Source organism: Sardina pilchardus, chromosome 13, assembly GCF_963854185.1.
Source record: "Sardina pilchardus chromosome 13, fSarPil1.1, whole genome shotgun sequence".
NCBI classification, from domain to species: domain Eukaryota; kingdom Metazoa; phylum Chordata; class Actinopteri; order Clupeiformes; family Clupeidae; genus Sardina; species Sardina pilchardus.
Window position 1 is genome coordinate 18160319 of NC_085006.1, and position 20998 is coordinate 18181316.

Below are 20998 nucleotides of genomic sequence, written 5' to 3' on the forward strand. Positions count from 1 at the left end.
GGCCAGGTGGTGTGTGTATGTGTGTGTGTGTGTGTGTGTGTGTGTGTGTGTGTGTGTGTGTGTGTGTGTGTGTGTGGTGTGTGTATGTAGTGTGTGTAGTGTGCCTATGCGTAGTGTTGCCTGTGTTTGTGCATGTGCTTTTTTTTTTTTTGTACTGTTTGTGTGAAAGAGCTGCCGGTTTAGCAGAATGAGGTGATCCCGGTTGGTTCTGGGGTCTATTGTGGTGAACCGGCTCTTTCATTGACCTCCCTCCCGAGTGAGCTGGTCCATGACCTCATGCTGTTGTAAATAGATTAAAATAGCAGAGGGTATGTGAGGTCTTGAGAGTTGCTCAGGGACAGACGGTAATCATTTACCCCTGGCATCAGGCCAAGGAGTCCACCTCACAGAATTAGACCATCTAATGTGTCCCCATGTTACATTTCACTTTAAAAAACTACTTTCAGGTCATTTGCAAGCTGGAGGATAATATGATAACAAACTTATCATGTTTTTTAATCATTTCAAAATTCAAATCATACAGTAATTTCCTGTGTATTAGCCGAATTGTGTATATACGCCGCAGGACAATCTAAGTTTTATCCAAGTTAAAAGAAACACAACCATATTAATACTGTATTAACTGCCCCCATGTATTAACCTCATAGCTGAGGAAATTTAGCTAAATCAATATAAGCTGCGGCTAATAGTCGGGAAATTACGGTAGGCCTACATGAAGATGGACAGAATATTGTTTGCATAACAAGTGCAGTAATTGTTTAATGTGATGATTTATGTTCTTCATTTCCTCCAAATCACTCATGAATGTTGATCTTCTATCCTGATGTTGAGGATTATTAGCGCTTTGTTAATTCGGCGTGTATCAGAAGAAGGGTCTGTATGAAATGTGGAAAATCATCTGCGCCACTTGTGGTACTTTGGCTCTAGTTGGAGGAAGTAAAGTCATCTTCATTTAGGTACAGCTGATCACAGAAATCACAGGTGACCTCATCAGAAATATATTCATCTTGTTTTACTCTGACGGAGCATGACTCAAAGGAAAGATTCAGTTTGGCTGAGCTTGCAGCTGAAATTTGAATTTTGATTATGTGTATTGATTTCTCGGAAGGAGGATGTCTGTCTCGCCTCTGTGATGTAATTTCAAGTCAGCGTTACTGAATCTACTTCTGATTTAAAGCTCAGTGACATATTACAACTCATTATACCCCAAGTGTGCTTAGTTGGACATTTTAACAGCTCACCCAGAATACAGGTCTACATGATGAAAACGGTCTACGTACATTGAGAATATTGAGTGGATATCACGGATACAAATATTCACAGCATACTGTAAGGTTCGGTAAGATTGCAAGTCTTGTTTTGTTACTCACAGGTGTTACACCCATGATAAAATGTTCCATAATAGAGGTGTTTGAAATGACTGTCCTAAGGAAGTTAGAGAGCCTCCCTCAAGTTCTTTGAAAGCGTTAAACCCCCAGAACTGAATCCCAGAGTTACATTTGCCTGGATCAGAAGTTTTACCTCACCTCAACCCCCCGTGCTTGGTGTTGTGGTTATTATTGATTGTACTTTTAGCTTTGAACTTGTTGTCTCTCTGAATTTAGCACAGTTTGGTAGCAAAAGAAACACGGGGGTGTTTTTGTGAGGTGCAAGTACCATAAGTATATATGCAAGAGTTCAGAATTTAAAAATGGATTCTGTTTTGTTACCAGGTAGGCTGAGGGTGTTGAGCTGAGAGATAGAGAGATAGAGATAGATCATGTCTGTGTGTGTGTGTGTGTGTGTGTGTGTGTGTGTGTGTGTGTGTGTGTGTGTGTGTGTGTGTGTGTGTGTGTGTGTGTGTGTGTGTGTGTGTGTGTGTGTGTGTGTGTGTGTGTGTGTGTGTGTGTGTGTGCGTGTGTGCGTGTGTGCGTGTGTGTGGAGAGGGGGCAGAGAAATGAGACCACACATGCTCAGTCACGATGAGTGCACAGCTCGTGTCTCACAATAGTAAGTCAGTGGGAGTGTAGTGCATCACAAGTGCCATGCACGTGTCCAGTGGCAGTGTATATATGGGTCTCAGGGCACAAGATGTAAATAGCTTATAAGTACTCTATAAGTTATTCACACATTCTAGAGTCTGCTCTGTATTCCATTAATCAACGCGTACTCACTGTAATGTTTGGAAACGACACTTTAGCCTCCCTTATCTCAACCAGATGTTAAACAAACACTATTCAGATCTCAATCCAGACCTGTGCTCTGTAGATAGTACCATGATAACAGGCATTACAAAACATACCATGATAACAGGCATACCGCAACAAAACATATATACCCTGACCTAACTGATTGCCAATGCAAGCGAATGTCAGTGTCAAAATCCATTTTGATAACTTTTCAACAAGAATGTCCCAACTGGCTGGAGGCGAAACAGTGCTGTTTCAAGAGCCGACCTATTCGCTGTAAATAGTACTGTACTCCTACAAAACATACTCCTACCCTCTCCTGGACAAATATAGCTCCTAGAATTTGAGTTACCTCACAGATGAATTGTACTGTACAGGTAAACCTTTTTTTTGTTTTAGCTAAAACAGGCTATTCTTGCAATTGCTAAAAAAGAAACTCAAGAGGCAGAAATTAATGTAGCAGTGTACCAGAGATGAATGCACGTGATTAGTTGAGTATTCATCCAATATGTGTACACCAGGAACTCAGGTAAAAAAAAACATTTAATTACTTTTTTAAATTCAAAATCATTGTCATGAATACAACCAGAGGTACTAGTCAAGGTGAACCAGTCTGTCAAAAGTCAAAAGTCATTGGACCTTATGAGATCACATACAATATAAATATAATGCAGAAAATCTATGAAATGTCCTGGGGCACCATATGGATGCTTTATTTCCATAGGGGCAATCGACTTTGATGAGGTCTCAAGGGTGTTTGGAGGTGTGACCTTTGGTGACCTTGTGCCCCTCCCAACACGGCATTTTACTTCAAGTTCAATAGCTTGTTGCAAAATAGTGATTGGAATTATTGCTTTTAGTGACCACCGGCAATGACCTTTGAAATACTGGCCTTAGCCTCCATTATTACCTCATTCAGGACACATGCTTCCAGCACATGGTTATTTTTACTGGTATGGATGCTAATAACACGTTAGCTTTTTAGGGGTCCAATTAGCAAAGCTGCTTGTTCTGCTTTTTAACCTTTTCATGAAATTATGTTTCTGCAGCAAAGCCATATCTGCAGCTTTGACAGTTTTTGACATTTCTTTGTTTTTTTAAAACATTTCCCCGCCATTTTTTAAAAAAATTGTGAAATTAATCTATTTCTTCCTACTGTAGGCTGTTGATTGCCACAGAATTTGGTGCACGTCATATACAGCCCTAACAGATTGGCCTTATTGATTTGTCGCTCCGTATGAAAGTTACGCATCAAGCCACTTTTGGGATGTTGCCTATAGGGTCATTCCACCTCAATTCAACAAATGCCTTAACTGCTTTACCATCTCAGATTTGCTTAAAAATGTTGCCTATAATGATGGTATTACCTAAATAAAACCATATTTTGTAAAGGTCCAATCCTTTTCAAACTTGGTACACAAAATGAATGCTACATCCTCTTTATGTACACCAAATTCAGTACAATTTGGTCAATAGGGGACGCTATAGCCCCCATCTTCATTCAGCTACAGGGAACTTCATAACATTATAATAAACAATATAATTGAATGTTAATACAAGTGAGTTACAAAGGTTTGTTTTATGAACATTATAAAAAACCTTACCTATTCTTTATTTTGTGACTTTCTTTGACCTTTGGCTTGGAAACAGTAGATCCTCTGGTCCCTTGGACATGGATTCAAGTCAGTGAGGTCATAATAGTTATTTTAAGCATCATGTGTCTCAAGCCAAGATGCTCTTGTTTTCTAATTCTGTTTCCAGCCTGTTCTGCATCGCCAGAAGGTTCCAATTTATATTAGGAAAGATCAACCCTGTTCTCACATTGCGGTTACTCATAATATTAGGCTACATGATCTGAGAATTGTAATGTTATACTTTATATTTTGGAGGCCGAAGAGTGCATGGAATTATATGAGGTTTACACAGATATGGATTATATGTTGATAACATAATTATCTCACAGTTGATTTGTAGAGAGATGTTGTGTTGATAGGTTGGTTGTGTACTTATTAGATTACATTTAGTGTGGCTTTGTGACACTCTAAAGTCGAATGTTTTTATTTTTGATAGTGTGAATGTGGTTTGTAAATGTGTGTGTTCCTATGTGTACTGTCCTGATAACCTGATGCCTGATATGTGGATAACTGATGAGAGGGAAAAAGAGGGAGTTTTGGTGTGTATTTGAATGTGTAGGCCAGTCTGAGTATGTGTGTTTGGGTGTCCATCCAGGCCGGGGGTGTTTTGGCTAACTGCTTAGTGTTGCTTTGCAGACATGCCTGTGTGTGTGTTTGTGTGAGTGTGTTTGTCTGTGTGTGTGAGAGAGAGAGAGGTGAGCAGGGCCCTGCTGAAGGTGTCGTGAGGCTCGCTTCATCTCGGGCACAGCTTGCTCACCCCGGGCGCCGCCGAACACGCACCTCTCCCAGCCGCAGACGTGTCGCAGACACCTGTCTGGCCGACGAGAGGCAGCCATAAATTATTTTACATACGGGCGCACCGCTGCGAGGCAGAGTTATTTCTTGATCAGGCGCAGCGTGCGGGCGACTCCCCCTCCGAGCGCAAGCACAAGCAAAAGTGCTCTCGTTCCGCCAGTACGAGCGGTGGAGAGACAGACAGAAGAAGGAGAAGGAGAAGGAGAGAGCAAGAGAGAGAGAGAGAGAGAGAGAGACAGGGAGGGAGGGGGAGAAAGAGGGTGCGGGGGTGCCTCGGAATCCTGCTGGGGGCTTTTGGACGAGGGGTAGCGCAGCGCGACGTCGGGCAGGCGCACAGACGGCTAATCAAAAGACGAACTCTCGGACCCCATAGCGATCGGTGTTGTCATGAGTTCTTCTCCGCTGCCTCATGAAGCAAGCGCTCCGAACGCAATTGCGGCTCCACCGTCAAAGTGCCCAGCTGGAGCGAAGCTTTCTCCCTCCCACTCCTTTACCCCCCCCCCACTCCTTTACCCCCCCCCCCCTCCTTCAGCCTGGCAAGTGCATCTTGTTGGCTATTTGCCTGTGCATACTGCTAGTCAGTTTATGCACTGTCTGTGGTTATGCATGCTGGCTTTTAGCAGTGTCTGCAATGGAGGGCCGTGCATGATGAATACAGTACATAGCTATTTGAGCTTGTGTACAGATGAATGGGCCTCATTAAACATGTAGCATGGTGAAAAGGAGTGTGTCCAGAGAACATTTTGTCTGAGCGTTCCACAAACGGGTTCTCCTTAGCCGTCCCGTCTAGTTTAGTTTTGTTTGTTTATTTATGCATTTGTTTGTTTTGCATCAGTCATCCCGGGGTTACAAGACGAGCACATCTGCACTGGAAACATCTGCACTGGAAAAGTGGCCCCGGCGCTCCCGTCCAAGGTCTCTCCGGCTCGAGGTTCCTCTGTTTAGGCATCCCGGTGATGTCGCGCGCCCGTCCTTGTTCTATTCTCCTGGAACAGGGATCAGAGAACCGCTCCAGCTGTTTCAGTCAGTCAGCTCGGCTCCCCAACACCTGCGTTTGACAAGCGCATGCTCCCGCTCCAAACGCCTACCATCTGAGCCCCTTAGAGAGAATCACCATGGGGTTAGCTCCCACTCTCCTCCCAACAACTTTTTGGCAGAGTTGCATGCATAAGAATGAAAAAAAAAAAAAACTATATATAAATTCGACGACTTTTTGGAGGTTTTTCAAACAGACTTTCTTTTTTTTTTTTTTTGAGTCTCTGGTGCACCAATATTGAGCAAGCGTTTTTTTTCTGTCTTTTGTCTTTTGTCTCCTCTGACTCTTTTGTATTGTTTTAAAGATCGTGTCACAAGGTTTTTTTGTTCCGTTAAATGAGAAGGCAGCTCGGAATTGCGAACAGATGGCTGAGCGCACACACTTTCTATTTATTCTTTAAAGCCTGATGGTTTATGAGATGAAAATGCCCCGTTTAATAATGTATTCTTCCAAGCTCGCTGGCTGCTGAAATTTAATTATTGTCCTCAAATGAATCCGCTACCTTTTCATCACAATATAAGCCATTTGCAAGTTGCTTGATGGAGAGACTTGAATGAGCAGGTTAGCACCTAATTAAATCTGAACACACAGTCGACTTGGGTGCCTTGAGCAGGTGTTGGGGAGAAGCACAATGTCTCGCTCTTTTTTTAAAAAACATGCCAGAGATTGGAACCCTGGCCCACAGCAAAAATATGCGCCAGGTCGTCATGTATCTGGCGAAAGCGGACGTCTCCTGAATTGATGCATGGCCCGTTTAACAATCAGATGTGGGCCAGCGTGACTTGCGCCTCTCTATTATCTCAGCAGAGACGAGAATGCATTTGATGAATAGGTCTGTATTAGCCATCAAATCCGGGACATGCTGTTCAAGGCCTAATCCCCATGCTGTTTGCTCAAAGGTCTGCGTGTAGTTGTTCGCAGGACCATCCATCTGTCTAATTGTCTTCATTAACTGATGCAATTAGATGCTGATTAACACTCAGCATTTGTGCCGTTCAGATGTTTGCTGTTTGATGGCGCTTTAACACAGCTTACCGTCACAAATATGCGGAGTATACGTTAATTAAGAAGTTCAGTGTTAAAAAATTCTGAGTCTTAAATTGATGGTTTCGTCTTCTGGAGCAAGACGAAACGTTGTGCTCGGCATTCCGGCAGAGCTCACACTCTCTGAAGGGGAAGGGCAGAGATAACCCAGAGATGGTCTTTTAATTGCTTCCTCAGTCCTTTCAGTATTATCATTAATATACGCTCGCATTCCCCAGGCTTTGATTTCTCCTCGGGGTCTAAGGGTGCTAAGAATGACCATGGCTGGATATCAGTGGACTCTGGCCGAGGTCACCTTGAGGCCTCTGATTCAGATACGCTCATCTCTTCCCCTTTGTTTGTTTGATTATGTATGGGCCGAGAGTTCCGCTGCTTGGCAGTGTGCGGAGTGGAGACGGCGGACGAAGGTGTGTGTGTGTGTGTGTGTGTGTGTGTGTGTGTGTGTGTGTGTGTGTGTGTGTGTGTGTGCGTGTGTGTGCGTGTGTGCGCCCGCGTGTGTGTGTGTGTGCCTGCGCGTGTGTGTGTGCGTGTGTGCGCCCGCGTGTGTGTGTGCGTGTGTGTGTGCCTGCGTGCAAGTGTGTGTGTGTGCGCGTGTGTGTGTGGAGTGGGGGGCAGGGGGGCGGTGTTGCCGTGGTATTTTGGAGGACGGCACCGCTGGCATCTGCCTCTCCCACTCCACCTCGGCTCGTTTGTTCTAATCACCTGCCCCGGCTCCCAGGCCTTCGGAGGGCCCGGCTCAGCCTTAAATGTATTCCTCCCGCTCATCCTCGCCTAAACCCCTCTATTGAAGAGCGGGAGAAAGGGCGGCAGGGAGAGAGAGAGTGTGTGTGTGTGTGCGGACTGGCCTCCCCTCTGTGGATGTCCTGTCAGGCGAAAGGAAGTGATGGTCCGGCACCGCTTGCAATGCCTCGCCGCAAAGAACTCCCCCCTTCCCACCTCCGACGACTTTGGAGTGGGGGTTGGAAAGTACTGCCGCTGCGAAATCCATCTACTATTTGAGCCCATCATGATTGGCCCGGGGGCATTTTCAGCGCGGGCCGGGAAGTGGCCAGCCAGTGTTCAGCATGACGCCCCTTAATTCAGCCGGTGCCCTGGATGTTGGCACCCCTCCTGGAGGGTCCGGGTAGGGTGCAGCGCTGATGGGGTAGATAGGCAGTCGATGGAAAATGGCACGGGGCATGGCAGGGGAAGCACTAGTGAGAGAGAGAGAGAGGGCATGTGGGGTAGTGAGTAGTGGGTAGAGGAGGGCAGGGACCGGGGGGTGGATGGGCGGGGGGGTTGGTGTTGAATCTGATCTATACTCCAGCAGGCAAAGAGAGCCTAAGTGAGATAAATTGCAAAGCAGCTTGATGTTTTTTTTTTTTTCTTTAGTTCTTTTTTTTCTTCTTCTTTGCACCCCCTTGCTAGTCGGAGAGCAGCAGGAGCCAGCTGAAAGGTCTGCTCCAGTGAAGTGAGGGTGTGTGTGTGTGTGTGTGTGTGTGTGTGTGGAGGGGAGAGGTTGGCGCCGATGGTGGGCAGTGGAGAGTGTGTGTGCTGGAGGGCAGCTGCTGGAGGCTCTGGGGAGCCCCTCCCCGTTTCGCTGTGAATTACAGCCTGGCAGACGGCATCCCCACTGCCGCATTAACGCCGGCCAACAGTCTCAAACTTTCACTTGGGTTGTTTTTTTTGTTTCATCCTCTATTGATACAATTCTAAAGTTTAAAGTTGGACGCCGGGGTTGGGGATGTTGTATTTTACAAATTACACCCTAAGACGAAATGTTTTATTAAAGGCCCTTCATGTATTATTTAAAAGACAAACAGAAAAGAAGCACGCATGGATTCCTATTTGAACTTGTTTATTTGCTGTAGGAGTAACCTTTAACTAAGCACATTGCCTCCCCCTCCCCCCCAAAAAAAAAACAAAACATTCTGGTGGAGATAAATAGTTGGTTTCCTGGAAGCGTACAGTCTGTAGCGGAGAGGCCTCCTCTAGTACTCCACTGCTGCTCATCTATCTTTTACTGGCGCCACAGCCCCCCTCAGCCTCCCTCTTTTGGACCTCACCTGCATTTTTAGTGAATGCACTATTTTGAACCTCCTCAGATCCCAGCGCAAGTCTCGGGAACACACATGTGGACAGTTTCTTTATTCTCGCTCTCCCACGCTCTCCTGCTGACCCTTTCTCTCTCTCTCTCTCTCTCTCTCTCTCTCTCTCTCTCTCTCTCTCTCTCTCTCTCTCTCACACTACATCTCTACCAGTCTCCATTCTTTATTAAGCTATCTTTTTTATATAGGAGTCAGTTTGTCTGTCTGTCCGCATGTTTTTGTAGCACCCACTGCTACTTCTGTCCATCTGTCTAGTCTCTACCTATCTCTCATTGTTGGTTTACTTGTACGAAGTCTCTCTCGTTCTCCCTTCCAGCTGTCTTTTCTTTTTTGTTCTGTCTTTCTTTTTTATTTTCTCTCTCTCTCACTCTCTCTGTTCTCTGTATAGCCATCATATTTCTGTGTCTGTTTTTTTTGTGTGTGTGTGTGCCTTTTTATTCAGACAGTTTCTCTCTTTCTCTGTCTATCCGTCTCTCTCTCTCTCTCTCTCTCTCTCTTGCGCTCTCTCTCACTGGTCTTCGTCTGGTTGTGTTTTGAAGGTTCGGGCTGCTTCAAAAGCAGCTGCATCTTCTTGAGGAGGCCGAGGGGGGCTTTGATCGGTTCACACAGGGCTACACCAGCTTCGGCGTTCAGCGTCAGCCTGACAACACCCTGATCTTTAAGGAGTGGGCGCCCGCTGCCGAAGCCCTCTTCCTCACCGGAGACTTCAGTGAGTAGTCCCACAGATCAATAAATCAAGAAGTATATAAACCGGGAATAGCAAGAATGGCAATGTGATGTTTGGGTAGTGGGTTGTTTATTATTTAAGGTAAAGAAAAAAGAACGGAGTGACTATTTGCACCCCTGGTACAATTAGCCTTGGACACACAGCTGGGCTATACACATCAAATCCTGTGTGATGCATGACAACAAATGTTGACAAAAAAAATAAGAAAAAATGGCGGACATTTGTTTTTCGTCAACATTTGTCACTTCTAATTATGTACTGATATGAATAGCATACATCGATATTTGCACCAGGGTATAAATAGCCTTTGCCAAAAAAATAAGTAAGGGAAAAGTAGAAAAAGGAAAACGTTACCTCTATTTTGAAGGGGTCTAGGCCTGGTGAATGGTTTCCTGGAGCCAATGAAAGAGGGGAAAAAATGGGGGGAAAGGAAACCATAATAGTGGTCAGACCCACATTCATTTAGTCTGTGAAGAGGGCTGTGGGATAAAGACACAAAATCCCATGAATCTCAAGTAGGGATGTCACGAGAACCGATACTTGCGATACCTCTCGATTCCAAAATTAAAAAACACCGGCGATGCCCATTTTTTCGAAGCACCGTAAGCACCGACGCCAGCATAAGCATCGGTACTGCGACTCTTCCGGAACTGATGGGGGCAATACAGTGTTTCCCACACATAGACTAATTTGAGGCGATGCGCCACAGATTCAGCACCGGCCGCCACATATGGTTTCGTTACTTTTTATTTTATTTATTTATCTATTTTTCAACGCTATTGAAAAACACGCAACATTCGTTAAGCTGAATTTCCTTTCCCTGCTCTCCCTCTCTGTCACTCACGCGTCTGTCTCTCATGCATGCACACACACACAGTCCCCTCCGTGCACACAGCGTCTGTCTCCATGAAAACCAACCAATCATTCCTGGAAGCGTGGTCGTACTGATGCACCTGACGCTGACCGGGTGGATAGTTCTTCTTCCACATCGTTTGTAGACTATGCGTGCAACTTTACCAAACAGTAGAAGTAAACTCACTCTCCTTGGCCCGCTCTCGTGCGTGGTCAATGGACACCCGCCCACGACATGCACATTTAATCCAAATAAAACATTCACAATCGTGAACGCAATGACGCACAGAAGACGACTAGCTAAATTGCTGTTTAAAATCCGGTTAGCATCATTAGCAGGCTATGCAGCAGACATTTGATTAAAACTTGCATTCAAGTTGACTGACCATCTCAATACCAATGTTTTTCAACTCCAAGACTTAAAAGGGCCTGTCCCAAGGAGAAAAAGTAGCTTACCTTGAAACTTAAACACATGTGGGGATACTGAACAGTCCAACCAGTAGAGTAGCCTATGATAAGATTAGCCTGCTACTTTGTTTACAATATTTTGAGGCTTCAACCAGACGGCTGAATTTAAGAGGTGGAGTTGTAATATGAATAGTTGGCTATAATCTGCATAAAGTTTGCTGTTATGAAGATCAGAAATTTCAGTATATAGAATGTATGAATAGTTACAGAATGTGTGTGTGTTTCAAATAAAGACTTTGCATCTTGTAAAAAAAATCATTCACATTATATGAAAGCAAAGCGATAAAAAGGCGATGCAAGTTGTTGGTTTTTATACAGTAGGCTACAATCCATTAGAAAAGTGATTGAATTAATTATGTGTAAGCCTATGTGATATGCTTGCAATTGGATACTGTATTCTGTTATGCACTGTAGAAATTATATTTCAGTATTCTGCAAATATTTAAAGAAATTCATTAAGTACATGGGATTTTAGAAAATCCTTTTTTTATACGATAGTATCGAATTTGGCATCGAGAATCGTGTAATTTTGCTGGTATTGGCTAACCTGACTTTCGCCAGATCCTGTAGTTCGCTGTCTGCTTCACACAAGGATCTGGGACTTCTCGATAGGAGATGTATTTCTGAAGGCGGGTCCTTGTAAAACATCCTCGCATGTGATTCGATAAACCACTTGCCTGTTATCTTGAATGACGTGCTAGGCTTCTTCAAGCTCTTGCCAAACCCGGTCGGTAGAAGAGTAAAAACATCCTTGCCACCAATAAATGTCTTCAAAACTATTCTCTGTTAATCTTTTAAAGAATGAATACTCGATAGATTCGACAAAACGGTTGAAATAGCAGAATCAATGTCAGCACAAGACTCCTCGCTGCGTGCCGCCATTGTTATTTGAATCAAACACTCGCTTCGGCGCTCCTGATTGGTTGCTTATTTTTTGATCACTGGCCCAGGGGTTTGGATTGCCCTCGCGTCCAGACCCTTGTGTGGAGCTCAGCGAAACGCCTCTGGTGGAGCATGGCGGAACTACAAGGGTCTGGCGAGAGTCAGGCTAGGTATTGGCACCGACTACTGATTTTTTGGTATCGTGACACCCCTAATCTCAAGGTCTAAACACAGCCTCTGCTGTGAATGTGATGGTGCCCATGGAGCGATCTGTCTAGCTCACAGAATGTGTTATGAGAACAAAATGGATTTGTGTTATTGCTACTATTGCCATATAAGGTGGGAATACTGTATTTATATCTATTTTGGATGTAATCCAGGGAAAGTGGAAACAATATAAAACAACATAGTCCTCAGTTGATGCCCCTTTTCCATCAGATTTAGGATGCTGTAAGGTCACCGATCACACTCTCAAGGTTGTACAGAGAAAGACTCTGAAAGTTGAAGTGATTGTTGTGTCAGGAGTTATGATTGAAAGACAAAGTCCTTCCAAGTCTGACAGTGTTCACAGCTACCCTGACTTCTTAACTGTCTCTGAGTAAAAGAGAAAAAAAGAAGACAACTCTCATCTCTCCGAAGCAAGTGTTCGTGGGATGGTCTGTAAGTCAAGTTTGGGGTCAGTGCAGAGCTAAAATATAGTCCTCTCCAGTGTTATCTGGACTTAGGGTGTTATCCTTGAGGAGAGTTCATACCTTTCCCAGCAAAACTAAATGGGAAAACATCTAGAGGCTCATTATACATCCTGTATGCTCCAAATGTGTGTATTTAGCATATGGGGTTGCTTACCTGACCCTCTCAATTTGCATCAAAATGCTTTAATGTTTACATTTTGACAACAATTATATGTATCACAGATGGATTCCTTAATTCCTCTGGTATGCTTTCAGTTGCGCGTTGACTTCAGTTCACAAGTTAATGCAAAGACTCTAAAGCGAGATGAGAGAATGTTTTCTGCATAACGAGGAGAAGTTGGCCATAAAAAGCACTCAGAAGCAAGGTTGCATTCATCACTTGATAAATAAGGAGAAACAGTAGCTGGAGCCTCTGAAAGGGATTCCTCACAAGCCTCCACCATTTCACTTTATTGCCCTTCCAGATGCTTCCCTCTCTACCAATCACGAAACCAATAAGTACGTTCATCCGGTTCTTTAGTCGTGTGGTTTTTACAGCCTATTTTCAAATCATAGATTCATCAAATTCATCCAGTTCTTCCTGTCCTTAACTGATTGAAAATAACTGCCTTGAAGATATTATCTAATTTGATTGGCTTCTTTCATATGACACAACAGTGAGTTCCAATTCTCCTTTTGCATCCCGTATTTGAAAGGATGTTTGCGACGACCTTGAGTTCTGACCTCTCAGACTACTCCGGATCCAATTTGGTGACATCATATCAAAGTCTTTTCTTCCGTGCTTAGTCAGGGCAAACTTTTTGACGCCTCTCCTCACACCAGCGCAGTTAATGAACTTCTTTTCTTTCTAAACTGTGCATGGTATATACATCATCCTCTCTATGCAGCGTCTTGAAATGCCTTTCAAGTCTCAGGGTTCTTCCTCTTTTTTTTTTTTTATCTTTTTGCGGCTCTGAAGTGTCAAAAATCTCAGTAAACAAACATCTCCACGGTGCCGAAACAGACATGCAGAAAGGCAAAGCTTCCTCATCCGCATTCAGGCAACTCGCCCTGAATAGGCTAATAGATGTGTTCAGGGCCTTGATTAAGTGCAGCCCGCCACAAAGCCATTGCCTCTGAATTGATCTTAAATACTGAACACTCCTCTTAGGGGAAATTTCACCAAAGGCTGCTGTAAATTGTAAGTGTAGACAACATATGACATAGTTATTTTAAATTGCCACTAACTTCAAATAAATGCAGAGAGAGAGAGAGAGAGAGAGAGAGAGAGAGAGAGAGAGAGAGAGAGAGAGAGAAAAGAGAGAAAAGAGAACTCTACAGTATATTCTATTGGTCAGTATAGTTGGATGTGAGAGCAACAGCTTACCCGCTAAATCTTATAGTAGATAATGTGTTCTGTTGGGTATGGATTGTGTACAGTACAGTTAGCCAGTCATTATTCCAAAGCAAGGCCTACAGTAGCTGATACTAGAACTGTGGTTTGCAGTAAGCAAGTAAGTACATGCTAAAACAATAAAATAAAGGAAGTTATTATTACTAAATTATTGTGGATGATTTCAGTTTGCTTTGGTGTTGGAGTCATTGACACACCAATAGTGTACAGTGCTCCACAGAGCCATGAGATGTCAGATTTTATGTTTTGATGCAGTAGTCATCTGTATCATTAGCCTCAAAATGAAATGAAAAGAGATTTGATCTGGAAACTAAAATCTACCAAAATGCATGTCAAAGATGTGTTTCTTTGTTTATTTGTTTAGATGGCTGGGACAAATTCTCCCACCCCTACGTCCAGAGAGACTTCGGGAAATGGCAGTTGAGTTTACCACCAAAAGAAGACAACACACCTGCAGTTGACCATGGATCCAAACTGAAGGTACGCCCTTCAACTAATCAGACAATGTTGTTGGCACTTTCTTTGTGACGACACCTTATTCCTGTGTTGACATTTGGTACGTAGCAGAAGGTTTTTAGGTGTGTATTTAGCTGTTAGCGATTAAGCTGAAAGCCTTCAGATTCACCATTAGCGCATTAATCGCACATTAATCGCTTACGGGGTCAAGGTCAATTGCTTTCCGTTGGAAGAAATATGCCATTGTTTTCCGTCTCGAGTGTGTCTCTTTTGTCATTAAACCTCACCTCACGCTGATCCAGCGTGGCACGGAGAGCGTCGTGCCGCTCGACACGGGGCTCGCCACGGCGACGGCGGGCGCCGCCTCAGAGGAAGATAAAAGAGCTCTCATAATCCGTCGTCTGCCTGATGACTCCTGGCTGGAAAACGCCATCCGGTAGTGCCGTGCCGTGCCGGCGGCGGCGGAGGTTGCCAGGAAAAAAAAAAAAAAAAAACAGGGATGGGGATGGATGGCACGGCGATGCCACCCGCGCAGGGGACCGGGTCACACACGCAGGCTGGCAGGGGCTCATTGTTAGGCGAGGTCAGTCAGGGGATGATAAGGAGCAGATGGAGTGGTTGGCAGCCGATGTCGAGCCCCCTCAGCCTGCCCCAGCCCTGCACTCTCCTACCTGCCTCTCCGCCCCTCCCTCCCTCCTCCCCCCCCCCCCCCCCCCTTCTCCCGGGCGGATGGGGGTGGATGTGCGCGCCGTGGGGGCCAGAGCCTCCGCCGAGTGGCCCGTCTGGAGGTGACGGCTGAGGCGTTGTGCCGGGGGCTTGTTAATGCGAGCGCGCCGCGCCATCCCTCTTTCACCGGGGACTGACGGCGAGGGCTTGCCTGTGTGCCGGTGGAAAGAGGCAGGTGACCGTAAGGTCTTAATTAGCGTTGATGGAGCTGAACCAAGGGCACAGCGCTAGCCGCGGATGCCTAGAAGTGGAGATGAAGCCCTACTGGGACCTGACATGCTGAAAGAATGCACGCATGTGCAGGGGCACATATGGCAGGGTACATCATGTCAAGCGACAGACTCACCTAGACAGCGCGTAATATTGTTAGATAGGATAAAGGCACAGACATTGCATCATGAATGCATAGACCTATTGTGTCGTATGTATTTGTTATATAGTATGGTATAGTTGTAATTTCATACTTTTATTATTTTAATACAATGCTATTTTAGCATAAGGCCGTTTATGAAATGACGTGTTATTTCAATTATTTAGATAGATGATGATGATGTCTTGCTGATCAGTGCCAGCTCACTACACCTGTTATTTGGGGTAGTTAGTATTTTTAGCACCTGCATCTGCTTTCAGCCATAAACCTGCCATCAAAAAATGACTTCATATCACCGGTGGAGGCTTTGCCCTTTTCATTCTCAAAGTCACTGACAAAAACTGATGATGGAAGTGCTTCCTGCACTTTTGCCTTAAAAGACTGACTGTGACAGTCAAGACAAGTGTGGCATGTTTTCAGAAAATGTTGTTTATTCAGCACGTTCCACATCGAATGTAATTGGACTCGTATTCATAGACGGCAAATATGCTTGGACGCATGTCTTAACTTTGACATATCCATTATGCATTTTTTTCCCCTGCAATGCAGATAAACTGCGCGGTGTTGAATGCAACACAACAGATACGTCTGTCTGGGGCTGCTCAGCCAAAACAGGTGGGCTTCAGGCTGTCATTGAAGTCCACCTGTTCTCACGCATGGTCAGTAGCCCATGTGTTAGAGCAATGATGGACTGGTTTTGGCGACGTTTCAGCTCCCAGTAGCCTCCAGACCAACAGACAAGTCAATGGATGTCCACGTTAAGGCAGCGGAGCCTGCAGAGAGCGGAAACTGAGAAAACCTGTTCATGTGTGCTGTTTTAACGGATGCGTTCACACCAACAAAAAATATGATTTTTTTGCTGTTTAATGATACCTAAATGCATTTTAATTTTATTTCATAAAAGGGCCCTATTTTAGTTCTTCTCCTCTAGCATCTTAAGCAAATACTGTTTCAACTCTCTTTGGTTTTACACCAACAGCTGAGACTGAAATTGTAATATTTGGCATAGCCATTGGCAACCACTTTGGTAGACACACCATGTTGCCCTCATAATTTCTTACCACAGGCTAACGTTGCGAATGTTCTGCAATGGCCTTGCCAAACTGATTTTTAAGTCGATGTGATCGCGCAAGCACACACACACAGACAAACAAACAAACAAACAAATAGATGGAATAAGTATCCCCGCGCTCTGTCCCTCACACCCACCTGATATGTATGTATGCGTTCATTCAATTGGCTCGGCTGGCGCGCCCGCGAAGGTGGTCTCCCGCGTCTCTCGCCTTTCAGCGTCGGGCCATTTTACCCTCGCCGGTCCCCTCTCCCTCCATAATTCTATCTGCTGGCGAAGGCGTCACGTTGCGGGCCCTTGCTTTGTGTCTTTCTGGGGAGTGCGGCGATAACGAGTTGGGAGCGCAGCGGGTCGCCAGGGCTGAGGGCCTCGCAGTGGCGTGGGGTGGCGTGGCGTGGAGTGGAGCGGGGTGGGGGGGTTGTGGGGGGTGGGGAGGGCATATGAGGGGATGATCGTTACCTCATGGCGGTGGTCAAAATAAGCCCGCCGCTTTGGAAATGACTGTGCTCATTTGCGGCAGCGACTGGAGGGATGAGAGTGTGACATTTGTGAACTCGCGCTGTGAGGCGCTCTCTCTCGCATCGATTATTTTATTTTATTTTATTATTTTTTTCATTCCTCCCCCAGCAGACCTCCTCAGCTCCATGCTGGGTTTCGCTCTCTCTCTCTCCGTCTGTCTCTCTATCCCTCTCTCTCTCTTTTCCCGTCTGTCTTTTTCTATCGTTCTTTCTGTGGCTCTGCGCACGTCTCTGTAATTCATTCTCTCTTACATCTTTTTGTCCTCATTTGTCGCCCCCCCCCCCACCACCCACCCCAATTCTGGACTTCCTCTCTTTGCACTCATTTATCCAATTCCCTCTCCATTTTTCTCTGCCTTCATTTCATTTTATCTGGTCCTCTCTTTATTTTTCTCTTTCTCTCTCTCTCTCTCACACACACACACACACACACACACACACACTTTTTGTCTTTCTTTCTCTCACTTTCTAATTTTCTTTCTCTCATAGACCTGTTAGTTACAGCTGATAGCTGATAACTCCAGTTGGGACGTATCACTTCTAACAAAGACGGTTGAAATTAGTTCACAATTCTTTCAACTTTCGACTCTGGCAATTTGTTATTTGTTCTGTAAAGAACCTATGCCTCTGTTTTGACGTCAGTGAAGGGAGCAGTGTCAGAGGCATCAGCAGATAAAAAAGATTGTTCCGGAGCTCGACAACAAATGGGGCTTTTGAAATTGATTTGATTTGTGCTCATGTCCGACGGCATTGCTGAGCTGGTAGTGTGATCGCGTGTCATTTTTCTGAAAATAAACAGCAATAACAAAGCCATAAATAACTTTTTGGCAATATAACATTGGGGATTAAATGACCCTTTCCGTTTATGATCAATGGCTTCAGGAATCCTCCATCTGAGGATGCCTCTCGGGCAGGGCTTGCACGAGGCGTCTCGTCTGTCAAAGGGGGAGAGAGGCTAGCGGAGCAGAAGATCCGGCTGACATGATGGATTCCCTCCCTCAGAAAAAGGGGCCTTTCAATTCAGTTGCGGCGTCTCAGGGAAAGAAAAAAATAAAAAATAAAAAAAAGTTATTTCACATCTTTTGACATCTGTGCTAAGTGGGGGGAAATTTAAAGTTTTGTCCGTCGTACAAGCAAAAGTGCTAACACGCACATGCGCGCATGCACACACACACACACACACACACACACCCACACCCACACACACGCACACACACAAACAGAAAACCAATCACAATCACTCACCTTTTATTGTATGTGAGGGACGTGACCTTTACGGTTCATTCGTCTGCTAGGTAAGACTGATACACCTTGGAAGTGTTATTGATTTCTGGTATTTGCAAAGCAGTTCGTGATGAAATGGCAGGGGAAATACCCCTTTTTTTGCCCTATAGGTGTAAGTGAGGAACTGATGAGAGACTGTCACTCTTCACAAGATGGCTCTGATAATATCTCTGTGCCTCTGCTTATCCCTAACCTTGTTGTGATTCTTTCTTTTTTCCTTTTTTTTTTACGTCTTACTGTCAAACCTCTCATTGTAACCTTGGTGTGCATTTTACTCCAAAGCCCTGGAATATCAAAGAGTACAGTTGCCCCGGAAAAGAAGTGAATGAGTGAAAAAAAACGAACCATACCATCACCGGGCTGCCACTCTCTGGGAATTTATTCATTGTGGAAGGCGAGGTGATTGACAGCTGGCTGGCAGAGGGAAGTCAGTGAGGTGTGTACCTGGGCTTTAGTTGAGGAGTCACTGGGTTAGGATGCAGGGTTCAAACGTGGCTCCGCCAGAGTTCAGGAACCTCCAGCAAGGATGTGGTTTTCGATGTGGTGGAGGATTTTGTACAGGAAGGATGCAGGTGTCAATATAGCCTTCACTGATTTTTCACTGTAACATGCTTCAGCTAGAATGAATATCTTAAATTTGGGTTTAAGATGAAACCTGACAGAGAAAATGGAAAATGTCTTAAAGCAACACTTAAGAGTTTTTAGTACCTTGAAATAATGTTTCCAACATCAGTTCAGTGGTTCATCAGCTCGTAATAGGGTGAATGGCACTTCTGCATTCGCTTCGCGGCCCTCCATCAGCTGTAATCGCACTTCGTCAGTTTACCACAGCGGATCTGTAGTTCAATGGAATGAAACATAAGGAACTACAAATTTGGCTTGCTTCGATGTCGCAGTACATCATACTTTCATAAAATCACGCAACATACTCTACCTTGTCTGTGGACATTGTTATTTGCTGGATAAACAAATAGCATGCGTGCGGCAGAGCAATAGTGTTGCTTTGAAAATGACATATTCATGCTAAATTTGAGTAAAGAAATTATATTCTTGGTCAAATATTTCTGTATGGTATCAGGTTTGGAAACTTTCTGAACTTTATATATTGACTCCTGATATTGTAAAAACTCAATTATTATAAACTATTACTGTTGCACAATATGTAGGTGAAGGTCAAATTACATTACATTTTCCGATGTGTTATGAGGGTTATGTATTGCAATGATTAGCATTTGTTCATCATCAAGAATAAGCATGTCTTCATTTGCTCTGTGAAATTATATATATATACATTTAATGAAGAGAATTAATTACATTTACATTTACATTCACTCATTAAGTTGATGCTGTGACTTCCCAAAGGCCAATGACAAATTAATCACAAATGTGATTGCTGGCGCGATGGTTGGAGATATGGCTTCGAGGAGGCTGGTTGGAATGGGATCCAGTGAGCATGTCATTGGATGGCTACATCTTAGGCCCAGTTCAGACGAAACCATCGCAGAAGGAGTTGCAGTGGTGTGAATTAAATGTTGCACGTTGTTGCAAAGAATTCACCATGTAGCAGTTGCAAGGTTTTAGAACATTACAGCTCATCTTGTCGCAAATCTATGGTTTGCTTTTCTATAATTGAACGTGATAGATATATGTATATATATATATATATATATATATATATATATGTATCTTTTTTATAACAAAAAATATATATTAAAAGATACTTTTTATGAAGAAGATGCACACCACCACAACCATCCTGCTCCCGTGTCCATCGTGTCTTTGATGTGTGTGTGTTTGTGTGTATCTGTGTCTGTGTGTGTTGTGTGTTGTGTGTTGTGTGTGTGTGTATCTGTGTGTGTGTGTGTGTGTGTGTGTGTGTGTGTGTGTGTGTGTGTGTGTGTGTGTGTGTGTGTGTGTGTGTGTGTGTGTGTGTGTGTGTGTGTGTGTGTGTGTGTGTATCTGTGTCTGTGTGTGTTATGTGTGTATGTGTCTGTGTGTGCTCTGAATGCCCTTGCTCCCTGGCTGAACTTTTCTCCCCCCCTGCCCACGCTGGGCTGAATGGGCAGAGGATGGTCTTTCTGCGGGCGCCACCGGCCCAATCACCCCCCACATCACCCCCCCCCCTCCTTCTCCCTGGTGCCTGCTGCCGGTGCCCTTGCCGCTGCGCCGCTCATTTGTCTTTGCTCTCCCAGGTGGTGGTGCACACCAAAGACGGCGAGAGGCACTACCGGATCTCACCTTGGGCCAAGTACGTGACCAAGAGCGAGAAGTCCGTCATCTACGACTGGGTGCACTGGGACCCCCCGCAGCCTTACCGGGTAGGTGGCACAGGGTTCCCTCCGCAGGGATCATCAACCTGCAAGTGTTGAAGCCCCTGAAAAAAAGAGGCCAAAGGGCCTGTTTGTTTGTGTGTGTGTGTGTGTGTGTGTGTGTGTGTAGGTGTGTGTGTGTGTAGGTGTGTGTGTGCGCGTGTGTGTGTGTGTGTGTGTGCGTGCGCGCTTGGGGAACTTGCTGTTTGTGTGTGTGTGCTTGGGGAACTTGCTGTGTGTGTGTGTGTGTGTGTGTGTGTGTGTGTGTTTGCTTTCATCCTCACCTACAAATACAACATCCTCCTCACTAACTTCAAATATGTTTGTGTTTGTGACTCCCTGACAGTATGGCATACAGCCCTGCTGAAATATTTATACGCCTGCAAAGAATAAAAGGGTTGCTCATTTTCGGAGCTCTCTCTATATGCATACAGTGTTACACAGCAGAGTCACCTTGTTTACTCTCAAGGTGGTAATGAGAAGTG

The 20998-nt window shown here is 44.7% G+C and overlaps 1 protein-coding gene across 1 annotated transcript in view; it reads left to right on the top strand.

Moving 5' to 3' along the window:
- Positions 1-20998, top strand: part of gbe1b (glucan (1,4-alpha-), branching enzyme 1b) — a 102872-nt gene that overhangs the window by 2500 nt on the left and 79374 nt on the right. Inside the window, exons 2-4 of the mRNA XM_062552636.1 lie at positions 9304-9473; positions 14143-14258; positions 20397-20522. Of these exons, the coding sequence (XP_062408620.1) occupies positions 9304-9473; positions 14143-14258; positions 20397-20522 (412 nt within the window). The remainder of the gene's footprint in view (positions 1-9303; positions 9474-14142; positions 14259-20396; positions 20523-20998) is intronic.